Source organism: Ranitomeya imitator, chromosome 3 (assembly GCF_032444005.1).
Source record: "Ranitomeya imitator isolate aRanImi1 chromosome 3, aRanImi1.pri, whole genome shotgun sequence".
NCBI classification, from domain to species: domain Eukaryota; kingdom Metazoa; phylum Chordata; class Amphibia; order Anura; family Dendrobatidae; genus Ranitomeya; species Ranitomeya imitator.
The window spans coordinates 738,050,369-738,065,606 of record NC_091284.1 but is presented as its reverse complement, the minus strand read 5'-3'; the positions used below and the strand labels follow the sequence as shown (position 1 = coordinate 738,065,606).

Genomic DNA, 15,238 nt, shown 5'->3' with positions numbered 1-15,238 from the left:
TGGGCAAAGGATGTTATGAAGATAGGGGGAGGAAGTGAGCTGTGACCACCAGTTTTGAATGGTCGATCCTGTGTTATCTTTTCATTGTAAGCCTATCTATCTGTGATGATATTGAGACTGCTGAAAAGTCACCCAATGCACCTAAACATTTACCATAAAAAACTGATTTAAAACAATGGAACATTTTGTGATTACAAGTTTCCTTGAAGGGGTTATTGATCGCTCACTCATTTAAAAAAAAAAAAAGAAAAAAAGTGAACCACGCCTTCTAAGACAGCTGGGACACCTCACATAAAGACTCAATGATACAGAATTGTCAATAGGATACAAACTCATAGTAATTTGGCGAATTTCGGCTCTTATTTCACTTTGACTGCAGCTATACTGAGACCACGACATTTTTTTATGAGAGATTGTTTAAATATCCAAGCTGCCCACCAACGAATGAGCAGAACAATAAAAGGAATCAGGGAACACGTTTTTGCTACCCCACCTGAGAGCAGCATTATGTTGGAGCAGAGACCCCAATTCCAGTGATGTGTCATTTACTGGGCTACTTGCTATCTATATACATAATTGTCTAAGGGGTACTTCCGTCTGTCTGTCCTTTTGTCACGGTTATTCGTTCGCTGATTGGTCTCGGCAGCTGCCTGTCATGGCTGCCGCGACCAATCAGCGACGGCCACAGTCCGATTAGTCCCTCCCCTACTTCCCTGCACTCACTGCCCGGCGCCTGCTCCGTAATCCCCTCCACTCACACAGGGTTAATGGCAGCGGTAACGGCCCACGGTGTAACGCATTTCGTTACCGCTGCTATTAACCCTGTGTGTCCCCAACTATTTACTATTGATGCTGCCTATGCAGCATCAATAGTAAAAAATATGTCATGTTAAAAATAAAAAAAAAAAAAACAACCTGCTATACTCGCCCTCCGCCGCCTTTACCGCTCCTCGCCACGCTCCCGGGATCGCTCCATTGCATGCGGCAGCTTCCGCTCCCAGGGATGGTGTGCGACAAGGACCTGCCGTGACGTCACGGTCATGTGACCGCGACGTCATCATAGGTCATGCTCACAGCAGCCCTGGGACCGGAAGCTGCCGCTTGCAATGGAGCGATCCCGGGAGCGTCCAGAGGAGCGGAAAAGGCGGCGGAGGGCGAGTATAGCAGGACTTCCAACGGGCCTTCGGAAGGTGAGTATATATATATATATATATATATATATATATATATATATATATATATATATATATATATATATATATATATTTTTTTTTACGTCTCTACACTACGTGGCTCTGCTTTATACTACGTGGCTGGCCAATATACTATGTGACTGGGCAACATACTATTGGACATGCATATTCTAGAATACCCGATGCGTTAGAATCGGGCCAACATCTAGTTATTTTGATAAAATCCCTGTCTTCTCTGTACATCTACCAGTTCTCTGAATGCTGTGCCATGTATAACCCCGCTACACCACAGAGTGACAGCTTTCTGTGTACACTGTGCGTAGGCAAAAAATTGCAAATCCGTGGTGGGGGCGGGGTTATACACAGCTTATGAATATAGAGGACTACATTGTATCAGATTTTCTAGTCCTCCAACTTCAACAAGTAGCTCTGTAAGTGACACATTGCTGGAATCAGAGTCTCTGTCCCTCTATTATGCTGCTCTCATATTAGGTGACAAAAGCTGGAAAATTCTCTTTAATGCCACTATTTGTGCAGCCCGTGGGGTATACACTTTTTTATTACAAGGCAGCCTATGGCGGATGCAGTTGCATACATCAGGGCTCTGTGTCTACAGTATAATAATTCAGGACATTTTTCTGATGTAAGCCCTGAATATAGTGTGAAGACACCCAATAAATATCAGATACAGACAATAACACATTAGAAAAGAAGCGGAAGAAAAAGACTTACCCTTAGCCTCTGGTAAAATTTTGTGCCTTTCACAATGTACACTGTAAAACACAATTATAATAAGTGTAATTTCGAGCAATAAGCTTTAACATTAATTATGTCAGTTTACATTTTTGAGCCGAGACGGACCTGTGAATGTTTGTTGTTCAAAATTGTTTCACAGAGGTCTCCCCATTTTAAATTTTATTTCTGTATCTTTTTAATCAATTAATAACAAAATCATGATATTACCGGCAATTGGATCTGGAAGCTGGAGCCCTTTTTAGCTTGAACTCACTTTTTTTTATAAGGCCGTGCAATAGATCCCTACAGGGCCAGCTCTACTCAAAGGTTGGTGACATACACGGCTAAAGACTGAAAGTGCCACACCAAAAGGAAAAGTTGTGGAATTATGGAAAACACCTGGGATGATAGATATGTTAGTGACATATAAATGATAAAAAATGGAAACAACGTTTTCTAAACATCTTGATTTATTCGGTATGGAGTATGCGCGTCCCATGCAGAAATTATTGCACTTACACGCCTTAGCTGCTATTATTAATGTTTGTTTGAGGAAGGTACTGCCACACAAAGCATTTGGGCACAAAAATCAACAAGATCCGCTGCTGGCAGCTCCCGTGCACAAACAATAACGTCCCAGATGTGCTCAATGGGAGACAAGGCCGGAGACACTGCAGGCCACGGTTGCTCACAGTAGCACAAGAAACATGAGCCTGGAGATATCATCTTGAAAATTGACTCCATTAAAAACCTCACTGACAGCAGATAATGCTGCCTGTAAGTGCGGGGATTTCTGTGCATGGCACTCATACTCAATACTGAATAAATCAAGATCAGTTTTCCTTTCTGCAAGCTCCAGTTCGAATTTTTAAATTCTCTCTGAGCAAGCGAGTATAGATTAGCTGCTAAAATCCTTCCCATACACAGAACTTACAGAGAGATAAATTCCTACTTTCTCTGTAGCACTCAGGCAGAAGCAAGGATGATATTATACAGCTTTACTGAGCTGAGTAGCTGTGAATCAAGCACTAAAGTGAAATAAATTTGAAGAAGCTCCAGCATGATCTGCCTGCGTCTGCCTGGTTTCTCATTGCTCTGATGGCCCCTCACTTCTCCTTCCACCTCCCTTCTCCATAAAATGTGATAAGGGGCATAATCTGACACCTCACTCTGCTGGCAGTCCCTCCAGAATTGACCAAAACAGATTTAAGATGTTTTTCAGAATGGATATAGAGTTCATAAGGCTAGGGGAAGAGAGGTGTTTTGTGAGTGGAGAAAGCGGCATATTTCTCTGAAAAGATATATTACAAAGTTTCCCATATTCGGGTTGTACTATTGGTTTTCACTGAATATTTTTTTAAATGACAGTGATCACTTCATTGCCAGCCCATTGAGCAATTGCACTGACACACGGCAATTTCTGCACTTTACATGCAATTTTTTTTTACCAAACCTGAAGATCTGACATGACAATTTTGACCATCTACAGTGACTGTCTATGAATATTTAGAAGTTGAGAGAGATTATAAGGCTATGTGCGCACGTTGCAGATTTGCTTGTGTATAATTCTGTGCGGATTTTGTCTCTATTGGCAGAAAACGCAATTGAAATTCTGCGCATATTTGTAAGCTAAATGAAGATATATTATTAAAAATAAATAAATTGTGAGGCCATTTCCTTGTTCAACCTCTTCAGCCAGATACCCTCATTATTTTAATTAAAGACACTCACACACACAATTACCGTATATACTCGAGTATAAGCCGAGATTTTCAGCCCAAATTTTTGGGCTGAAAGTGCCCCTCTCTGCTTATACTCGAGTCACGGTTGGCGGGTGAGGGGGAGAGAGGTATGAGGCATACTTACCTGCTTTCGGGGCTCCTGGCGCTGTCCCTGCAGTCCCACGGTCTTCGAGTGCCGCAGCTCTTCCCCCTGTTCAGCGGTCATGTGGGACCGCTCATTAGAGAAATGAATATGGACTCCACTCCCATAGGGGTGGAGCCGCATATTCATTTCTCTAATGAGCGGTAACGGTGACCGCTGATAGAGGAAGAGGCTGCGGCACCCGGAGACCAGCTGTCCGGGAGAAGGAGCGGGACACCGGGAGCAGGCAAGTATTACATATTCACCTGTCCACGTTCCACCCGCCGGGCGCCGCTCCATCTTCCCGTTCTCTGGCTCTGACTGTGCAGGTCAGAGGGCGCGATGACGCATATAGTGTGCGCGCCGCCCTCTGCCTGAACAGTCAGTGCGGAGAGACGCCGGGACGGGACACTGAGGAGCTGCGGGCAGCAAGAGAGGTGAGTATGGCATTTTTTTTTTTTTTTTATTGCAGCAGCATTATATATACCGGTAGCACAGCTTTCTATTGCACATCTATGGGGCAATAATGAACGGTGCAGAGCACTATATGGCACAGCTTTCTATGACACATCTATGGGACCATAATGAACGGTGGAGAGCACTATATGGCACAGCTTTCTATTGCACATCTATGGGGCAATAATGAAAGGTGCAGAGCACTATATGGCACAGTTTTATATGGCACATCTATGGGGCAATAATGAACGGTGCAGAGCACTATAGGACACAGCTTTATATGGCACATCTATGAGACCATAATGAACGGTGCAGAGCACTATATGGCAGAGCTTTCTATGGCACATCTATGGGGTAATGAACGGTGCAGAGCACTATATGGCAGAGCTTTCTATGGCACATCTATGGGGCAATAATGAACGGTGCAGAGCACTATAGGACACAGCTTTATATGGCACATCTATGAGACCATAATGAACGGTGCAGAGCACTATATGGCAGAGCTTTCTATGGCACATCTATGGGGTAATGAACGGTGCAGAGCACTATATGGCACAGTTTTATATGGCACATCTATGGGGCAATAATGAACGGTGCAGAGCACTATAGGACACAGCTTTATATGGCACATCTATGAGACCATAATAAACGGTGCAGAGCACTATATGGCAGAGCTTTCTATGGCACATCTATGGGGTAATGAACGGTGCAGAGCACTATATGGCAGAGCTTTCTATGGCACATCTATGGGGCAATAATGAACAGTATGGAGCATTATATATGGCACAGCTTTATATGAAGCATCTATGGGGCAATAATGAACAATATGGAGCATTATATATGGCACAGCTTTATATGAAGCATGTATGGGGCAATAATAAACAATATGGAGCATTATATGTGGCACAGCTTTATACACAGCTTTATACAGAGCATCTATGGGGCAATAATGAAAGGTATGCAGCATTATATGTGGCACAGCTTTATATGGAGCATCTTATGGGGCAATAATGAATGGTATGGAGCATCTATTTTTATTTTTGAAATTCACCGGTAGCTGCTGCATTTCCTACCCTAGGCTTATACTCGAGTCAATAAGTTTTCCCAGTTTTTTGTAGCAAAATTAGGGGGGGGGGGTCGGCTTATACTCGGGTCGGCTTATACTCGAGTATATACGGTAAATAAAGACTCACAAAATTAAATAAAGACACACACACAGTCACCAGCCTATGTAGGAGCATTAAAATAAATAACCTACATACAGGTCCTTCTCAAAAAATTAGCATATAGTGTTAAATTTCATTATTTACCATAATGTAATGATTACAATTAAACTTTCATATATTATAGATTCATTATCCACCAACTGAAATTTGTCAGGTCTTTTATTGTTTTAATACTGATGATTTTGGCATACAACTCCTGATAACCCAAAAAACCTGTCTCAATAAATTAGCATATCAAGAAAAGGTTCTCTAAACGACCTATTACCCTAATCTTCTGAATCAACTAATTAACTCTAAACACATGCAAAAGATACCTGAGGCTTTTAAAAACTCCCTGCCTGGTTCATTACTCAAAACCCCCATCATGGGTAAGACTAGCGACCTGACAGATGTCAAGAAGGCCATCATTGACACCCTCAAGCAAGAGGGTAAGACCCAGAAAGAAATTTCTCAACAAATAGGCTGTTCCCAGAGTGCTGTATCAAGGCACCTCAATGGTAAGTCTGTTGGAAGGAAACAATGTGGCAGAAAACGCTGTACAACGAGAAGAGGAGACCGGACCCTGAGGAAGATTGTGGAGAAGGACCGATTCCAGACCTTGGGGAACCTGAGGAAGCAGTGGACTGAGTCTGGTGTGGAAACATCCAGAGCCACCGTGCACAGGCGTGTGCAGGAAATGGGCTACAGGTGCCGCATTCCCCAGGTAAAGCCACTTTTGAACCATAAACAGCGGCAGAGGCGCCTGACCTGGGCTACAGAGAAGCAGCACTGGACTGTTGCTAAGTGGTCCCAAGTACTTTTTTCTGATGAAAGCAAATTTTGCATGTCATTCGGAAATCAAGGTGCCAGAGTCTGGAGGAAGACTGGGGAGAAGGAAATGCCAAAATGCCTGAAGTCCAGTGTCAAGTACCCACAGTCAGTGATGGTGTGGGGTGCCATGTCAGCTGCTGGTGTTGGTCCACTGTGTTTCATCAAGGGCAGGGTCAATGCAGCTAGCTATCAGGAGATTTTGGAGCACTTCATGCTTCCATCGGCTGAAATGCTTTATGGAGATGAAGATTTAATTTTTCAGCACGACCTGGCACCTGCTCACAGTGCCAAAACCACTGGTAAATGGTTTACTGACCATGGTATTACTGTGCTCAATTGGCCTGCCAACTCTCCTGACCTGAACCCCATAGAGAATCTGTGGGATATTGTGAAGAGAAAGTTGAGAGACGCAAGACCCAACACTCTGGATGAGCTTAAGGCCGCTATTGAAGCATCCTGGGCCTCCATAACATCTCAGCAGTGTCACAGGCTGATTGCCTCCATGCCACGCCGCATTGAAGCAGTCATTTCTGCCAAAGGATTCCCAACCAAGTATTGAGTGCATAACTGAACATTATTATTTGTTGGTTTTTTTGTTTGTTATTAAAAAACACTTTTATTTGATTGGATGGGTGAAATATGCTAATTTATTGAGACAGGTTTTTTGGGTTATCAGGAGTTGTATGCCAAAATCATCAGTATTAAAACAATAAAAGACCTGACAAATTTCAGTTGGTGGATAATGAATCTATAATATATGAAAGTTTAATTGTAATCATTACATTATGGTAAATAATGAAATTTAACACTATATGCTAATTTTTTTAGAAGGACCTGTATGCTGTAAAAAACAATAACTTATTAGGCTACGTCCCCACGGTCAGTAATCGGCAGTGCTTTGGAAGCAGCATATGTCCGCTCCGTCCAAAGTGCTGCTGGCTTTTGAACGCAGGTGTTCATTGAACCATGCGAAATCACCATACCCTATACATGGGATGGTGAGCGTCTCAGCAAGATAACTAGACATGCTGCGGTCTGGAAAGATGTGCCGCATGTCCGTCTCCGCAGGGAAACCTCGAGTGCCCATGCACGCATAGTGGAGATGGGATTTCTTGAAATCTCATCCACTATGCTGTAACATCTGGCTGTTGGACGCGGTGGATGTTCGCAGCGTCCAACCCGCAGCATTTATTGACTCTGGGAACATACCCTCAGAAATCTGCGTTAAATGCAGTATGTTTATTTAAAAAAAAAAAAAAAAAAGGAAAAAATTTGTGTGGGCTCCCGCTTAATTTTCATAACCAGCAGAGGGAAAACCGATAGCTGAGGGCTGGTTTTAGTATTCTGGGAAGGAGCCAATAGCCATAAAGGCTATTAATATCAGCTCACAGATGTTTGCCTAGCCTTTACTGGCTAGTTTACATGGGAATCCCAGAAAAAAGTTTTTGGCACGCAAATCTTCAAACCTTTTTACATCTGCGGTTTAGCTGCAGATTTGAGTGACTCAATGTAAGTCAATGGGTGCAGAAATGCTGTAGATCTGCAAAAAGAATCGACATGCTGCGGAAAATAAAACGCTGCGAATCAGTGCAGAAGTTTCCTCAGCATGTGCACACCAATTCTGGATTCCCATTGATTAACAATGCTTGAAAAAACGCTGCGGATCAGCAACGTGTGCACATAGCCTAAGAAACATTTGTCAGAATCGACGTGCATTAATAAAGGCACCGGTAGCCGCCTCGCTGTATATACACACACGTAGTTATGCTCATGTAGTTCAAAACAAAATATAACTTACATAAATTTATGTGGAATGGGGCTGCCCTTATCTTTTATTAGACATGGATAGTGATAACTTTTCTTACAAGATCTGACGTCACAGCCGACAGTTGCTCCTCGTTTCTTGCAATAAAAACATCGCTGCAAATAAAAAAAAACTTGTGTTATAAAAAGTAAAAACTAATTATCAAATAAAAAGCTTAACGAGGAACCGCCACCAATTTTTTCAAGCTGAAATGGACACAAGTTGCATTACTTACTACAGAGTGTAATAAATCATGGTCTTTTGTTTTTTTTTGAATTTTGCTTCTTATTTGCGATGATATTAGCAATCAAAGTATTTAGGACCTAACGAGTTAACTTTTTGCTAAGTCCAAGTGGGTGTTTGAGTACGTGCCCACGATCAGGAATAGCAGCGCTGTACAATACAAGCACAGTCGATGGGACTTTTGGAAATCCCATGACTATTGTGCTTCTATTTGACGCTGCGTAGGATCACCCGCAGTGCAGGTTTACGAGCCGCAGCATGTCAATTTCCACAATAGAGTGTACTGGATGCATTTAATCCGCCTGGTTCAGTGAACACATTAGCATTTACCTGCGTGATTAGAATCCAAAGCACTGCTACTTCCCGATCATGTGAACGTAGTATTAGTTTTCATTGGGGGCGTGCATTTATTCCCCCTATACAAGTTGCCCAATCATAAGCATGCAGCAACACAGAAGAAAAAGAACACCACCCCCAACTTTAGGATAGGTTTCTCAGTCTGTATTTTTAGATTGTGCTAGAGACATACATTGGAAAGTGCCACAAAATTCTATGTCTTACAGGTTTTCCTTTTTCAGTTGTTAGTTCTGCCTTCCTCTGACCATCAACCTCTTCTAACTACTCAACACATGGCATAAGCAGTTTTAGGTTCTGTTTTTTGCTAGGGAATCCCCACATGTACTTATGCTGGCTAACAGATGTAAATCATTCAACTCCGGCAAGAAAAACTAAATTTCCGAGCACTAAAAAAATACTCGGAGGACACCCAAGCGTGCTCGGGAAATCTCGAGTAACGAGTATATTCGCTCATTACTAATCAATACCTGATCGGTGGTGGTGTGACAAATGGCACCCCATATCAGCTTTTCTCATGGTCACTTGGATGAGGGTGATGTTTTTATTGATACCATTTTGGGATAGATCTGACATTTTGATCGCTTCTTAGAGCATTTTTTGCAGCATCGAGTCAACCATTTTTGGCATTTTAAATTTTTTCTGTTTACAGTGTTTAACGATTAGGTTAATTATTTTTATATATCAGACTTTTCTGGATACAGCAATAATCTTTCTGGGTTCCAAGGGAGCTACCTGAAGATGGGCACAGAGGTCTTCAACACGCCATTGGCTGTTATAGTGACTCATCAGCACCCCAAGATCATGTCACGGTAGCGCTGATGGGCGCCTAGAACAACTCACCCTCATGCCCGAACAGTCTTAATGCTGTGTTCAGAGCTTTCATTGAACAAGGCTGATGGACAGCTCTGATCACATGTTCAGAATTATATATAAAAAAAAAATACTGAATAGAATTATTTGAATATCCAAACAACAACATTTTTACAACTCTTTAAACTGCATATACGGAAAAAAAAAGTGCCTGGTCAAAGAAATGGTGAAAATGGGCTGGTCTTGATCCAGTTAAACAAATTTTTAATTTTAACTTCATTTTTTGGAGGTTGTAAGATTAATAAAAACTGCATTTTTTGGCATATTATTTTAGGATGTTCACTATATGCTAACTTTTTCTGCACGTCAAAAGGATTGCAGGGATAACAAATTTCCTTTCTATGCTAATAGACGTTTGCAGATTTAAAAAGTTTATAAAAAATATATAATATACACACACACATTTGTTTTTCACTAGAGTCTGAGAGCCAAGACTTTATGTTTTATGTTATGTGATGCCAAAACTGTGAAGGTGCATACAGCTTTGTTATCCTTGCTGCCATAGCAAAAAATCAACACCCTGTTTTGAGAGATTGGGGTACAAGAGTGATGGAGCCATCCTTCTGTCAACCGTTAAAAGCAGCATCTTTGGACATAAATGGTAGGCATTGGCTCCTCTCTAGTCCTGGACATTATAGCAAGGTGATGGCTGTATACTACTCTGCCATACTTATCACCTTGGGGAACTGCACAGCAGTACCCCAGTACAATAATACATAGAAAACATGGTAATTGGTTAAAGGGAACCTGTCACCCCCAAAATCAAAGATGAGCTAAGCCCACCAGAATCAGAGGCTTATCTACAGCATTCTGGAATGCTGTAGATAAGCCCCCGATGTATCCTGAAAGATGGTGGTCCCGCTGCGGTCCAAAGGGCGTCGCGGTCCGGGGCCTCCCATCTTCTTACGATGACTTCCTCTTCTTGTATTTACGCTGCGGCTCTGGCGCAGGCGTACTTATCTGCCCTGTTGAGGGCAGAGCAAAGTACTGCAGTGCGCAGGCGCCAGGAAAGGTCAGAGAGGCCCAGAGCCTGCGCACTGCCGGAGCCGCAGCATGAAGGCAAGAAGAGGACGTCATCCTATGAAGATGGGAAGCCCTAGACCGGACCGAGACGCCCATCAGATCGGACCGCCCCTGGGTGAGTATAATCTAACCTCTGAGTAAATACAAGAAGAGGACGTCATCGTAAGAAGATGGGAGGCCCCGGACCGCGACGCCCTTTGGACCGCAGCGGGACCACCATCGTTCAGGTAACATCGGGGGCTTATCTACAGCATTACAGAATGCTGTAGATAAGCCCCTGATGCTGGTGGGCTTAGCTCATCTTCGATTTTGGGGGTGACAGATTCCCTTTAAGGCCAGTGCTAAACTCATACATAATATTCCTGTCAGCAGCCTTTCGCACATTAGCAGCAAGAGATTGTCTCTGTCCCCATGATCTGGGCATGCTCTGATATGGGCAAAGGATGTTATGAAGATAGGGGGAGGAAGTGAGCTGTGACCGCCAGTTTTGAATGGTGGAGACTACGACAAGGCTGCCTGTGTGATGTATTACTCTGAACATCATAGGCAGGATTCACACATCATGGAGTGGCTACGGGTCTCCTGACCAGAACTGTAGATGTCTGTACGGCCGTCGCATTCTGGTCATGTCAGGAGACTAGTGATGAGTATACTCGTTGCTCGGGTTTTCCTGAGCACGCTCGGGTGGTCTCCAAGTATTTATGACTGCTCGGAAATTTAGTTTTTCTTGCCCCAGCTGGATGATTTACGGCTACTAGCCAGCCTGAGTACATGGGGGGGTTGCCTGGTTGCTAGGGAATCTCCACATGTATTCAAGCTATCTAGTAGTTGCAAATCAATCATCCAGCTGGGGCAAGGAAAACTAAATCTCCGAGCAGTCATAAATACTCGGAAACCCGAGCGTGCTCAGGAAAACCCGAGCAACGAGTACACGCGCTCATCACTACAGGAGACCTGGATGTGTGAATCAAGTTTGAGGGCTCTTTCAGACGTACACGATAATCGATCCGATGTCAGATCACAATGTGTGGACTGAACAGAGTGCGACAGCCTCATAGAAATATATGAAGCCATCACGCTCGGGTTGGGAGATGCGCGGCCAGACAGTGCATCACAGTACGAGATCTATGACCATGGATGTCTGAATGAGCCCTTAGCAAAAGACAAAACAGCTTTTTTTTTAACCGGGAAAACCAAAATGAATTAGTCATCTGCACAGCACATAACCAGTGGCGTCATTAAGCTGCACATAGTCATTAGATTTGCCCTCTTTGCCACGTTAGTGGAGCTTACAAAGAGCAAAAGATGGAAAAAAACAAAACAAAACAACCCAATATGACAAGTATGAGAGCTCTGATCATCTACTGTGTATACTGATAAAGCAAATTGGTTTCTCATGGAAATTGTGTCTAGTCTGGGAAAATAAATAGTGAACTATATTGGGTTATACTCATTTTGGAAACATCAATATAGACAGGGACAGAAACTTAGGAGCTGGATAGAGGATAGAATAAAAAAACTGGCTGAAAAAAAGAAGGCAATGAACTTACCAATTTATGTCCTCTATCGATTTCAGAGAGCACAGAGTCAATATTAAATCCAAACCCTTCTGTATCCTCTTGGGAGTCTTTCTGTGTCACCAGAGGGGAGTATAGCTTTAAAAGACAAAAAAAAAATAAAAAAAAATATTAAAGGTTATGTCTTATTGTTGCAAATTTTCTGCAGCATTTCTTCACCTGTAAGTTATTTGCATTTTTTCATCTGCATTTTTGACACTGCAGTTTTTGTTTCCTCTTGGTATGTCACGTTTTAACCGCTTCACAATATAGGACGTACATTTATTTCATATCCCTGACTTTGATGCGGGCTCGCACACCGAGCCTGTAACTTTCCTGGCAAATGGCCATTGATTTAATCAGCAATCATGTACCTGACTGAGCGCCGGCCGTAAAGCACAGCGGTGACGTCACCGTTGTGCTGTGCTTTACGGCCAGCCGGCGCTCACCAGTCAGTGCGGGAAGCTGAAGGCGAGGGACATGACCAGACACCGGGAATGTAAGTATGTAGTGTTTTTTTTTTTTTTTACATTTACAATGGTAACCAGGGTAAACATCGGGTTACTAAGCGCGTCCATGCGCTTAGTAACCCGATGTTTACCCTGGTTACCAGTGAAGACATCGCTGAATCGGCGTCACACACGCCAATTCAGCGATGTCAGCGGGAGATCAGCGACGAAATAAAGTTCTGATCTTTCCCCAGCGACCAACGATCTCCCAGCAGGGGCCTGATCGTTGGTCGTAGTCACACATAGCGATTTCGTTAACGATATCGTTGCTACGTCACAAAAAGCAACGATATCGTTATGTGTGACGGTACCTTAACAGCCAAGGGCGGAGTGGAGCAGAGTTCCACACACGACTGTTCATTTCTTAAATACTGTTGTCATTTTCAGTGGAAAAAACAAAGCGCTGGCGGGGGGGGGCATCATTCCACGTGCCCATCGGTGCACCTGTGACATGATCGCAGGACACCAATGAGATGTCATGACATCCAGGGTCTGCTCTAGACCTCTGTTTGTCAGGACCATTCTCCTGTGAAAGCAAGCGTTTGGCCGGCATTCATAGGAGATTGTGATTCTCTGTATAGATTGCTATGTATAGCATGAGCAATCAGTCGTCACAGCTTAAAAGTCCCCTAAAGACACCATTAAATACAGTAAAAAATTGTTTTGAAAAATATGAAAAAAATATAACACAAGTGTTCAAATCACCCTCATTGTTCCCTTCACAGAACTAATCCAATTGGAGTAATAATAAAAATGATTCTTTATTCTATACAATTAAAATACACTAATGGAGAAGATTAAAAGACTTTTTGACTCTGTAGTCTCAAAAATAGGTCAGAAATGATCAATAATGAAGGATTTTTCATTACATTTAGTCCCAATATATCTTACTCAAGATTGATTGTTTTTATAGGAACAAACCTTCCAGATATATCTGTCTAGTACACGGGTGGGGAACCTCAGGCCCCAGGGCCATTTACAGCCCTCAATGACCTTTCATCAGGCCCCCGACCAGATTCTCAGGGACCGTATTCTTGGGCAGAGAGGTGTATTTTGATTGCCTCCAGCCCATTAATTTCTTCTTGCTTTTACACACATGCAGTGTTGACTACTGAGCATTGAAGGGCATGCGATGGAAGATAACATCCTGACACCAGTGCCAGAGTCAGGAGGTACTTTGTGGGCAGAGTCTGTACGACCCCCGAAGGATGGTATAAATATCCAAATGGCCCTTGGTAGAAAAAAAAAAAAAAAGATTCCCCACCCCTGACCTAGTAACACAATATGTTGGGGAATAATCAATAAGTTCACTATGGTCATACTGGCAATTTTATTGTCTTATTAGAAACTAGATGGTGGCCCGAATCAAACGCATCGGGTATTCTAGAATATACATGTCCACGTAGTATATTGCCCAGCGATGGAGTATACAGACTTAAAATAAAAAAATAAACATATACTCACCCTCCGTTGAAGTCCTGGCCCTGTGTGCGGTGCACGCGGCAGCTTCCGATCCCAGGGTTGGTATGGGCGCAGGACCTGTGATGACGTCGCGGTCACATGACCGTGACGTCATGGCAGGTCCTTGTCGCATACCATCCTTGCCACCGGAACTTGCCGCTTGCCTGGAGCGGTCACAGGAGCATCGCGAGGAGCAGGAAAGGCGCCGGAATGTGAGTATATGATGATTTTTTATTTTTTTTAAATATTTTTAACATTAGATCTTTTTACTATTGAGGCTGCATAGGCAGCCTCAATAGTAAAAAAAGTTGGTCACACAGGGTTAATAGCAGCGTTAACTCCTTCATGACCCAGCCTATTTTGACCTTAAAGACTTTGCCGTTTTTTGCAATTCTGACCAGTGTCCCTATATGAGGTAATAACTCAGGAACGCTTAAATGGATCCTAGCGGTTCTGAGATTGTTTTTTCGTGACATATTGGGTTTCATGTTAGTGTTAAATTTAGGTCAATAAATTCTGTGTTTATTTGTGATAAAAACGGAAATTTGGCGAAAATTTCTAAAATTTCGCAATTTTCACATTTTGAATTTTTATTCTGTTAAACCAGAGATTTATGTGACACAAAATAGTTAATAAATAACATTTCCCACATGTCTACTTTACATCAGCACAATTTTGGAAACAAAATTTTTTTTTGCAAGGAAGTTATAAGGGTTAAAATTTGACCAGCGATTTCTCATTTTTACAACGAAATTTACAAAACCATTTTTTTAGGGACCACCTCACATTTGAAGTCAGATTGAGGGGTCTATATGGCTGAAAATATCCAAAAGTGACACCATTCTAAAAACTGCACCCCTCAAGGTGCACAAAACCACATTCAAGAAGTTTATTAACCCTTCAGGTGCTTCACAGCAGCAGAAGCAACATGGAAGGAAAAAATGAACATTTAACCTTTTAATCACAAAAATGATCTTTCGGCAACAATTTTTTTATTTTCCCAATGGTAAAAGGAGAAACTGAACGACGAAAGTTGTTGTCCAATTTGTCCTGAGTACGCCGATACCTCATATGTGGGGGTAAACCACTGTTTGGGCGCACGGCAGGGCTTGGAAGGGAAGGAGCGCCATTT

General features: G+C 42.7%; 1 protein-coding gene across 1 annotated transcript in view; it reads right to left on the bottom strand.

The window, feature by feature from the left end:
• PHF11 (PHD finger protein 11) overlaps window positions 1–15,238 on the bottom strand; it is a 234,195-nt gene that overhangs the window by 171,046 nt on the left and 47,911 nt on the right. The window contains exons 9-11 of the mRNA XM_069759902.1: window positions 12,131–12,235; window positions 8,082–8,203; window positions 1,926–1,966 (exon numbers count right to left, since the gene is read on the bottom strand). Coding sequence (XP_069616003.1) covers window positions 1,926–1,966; window positions 8,082–8,203; window positions 12,131–12,235 — 268 coding nt within the window. The remainder of the gene's footprint in view (window positions 1–1,925; window positions 1,967–8,081; window positions 8,204–12,130; window positions 12,236–15,238) is intronic.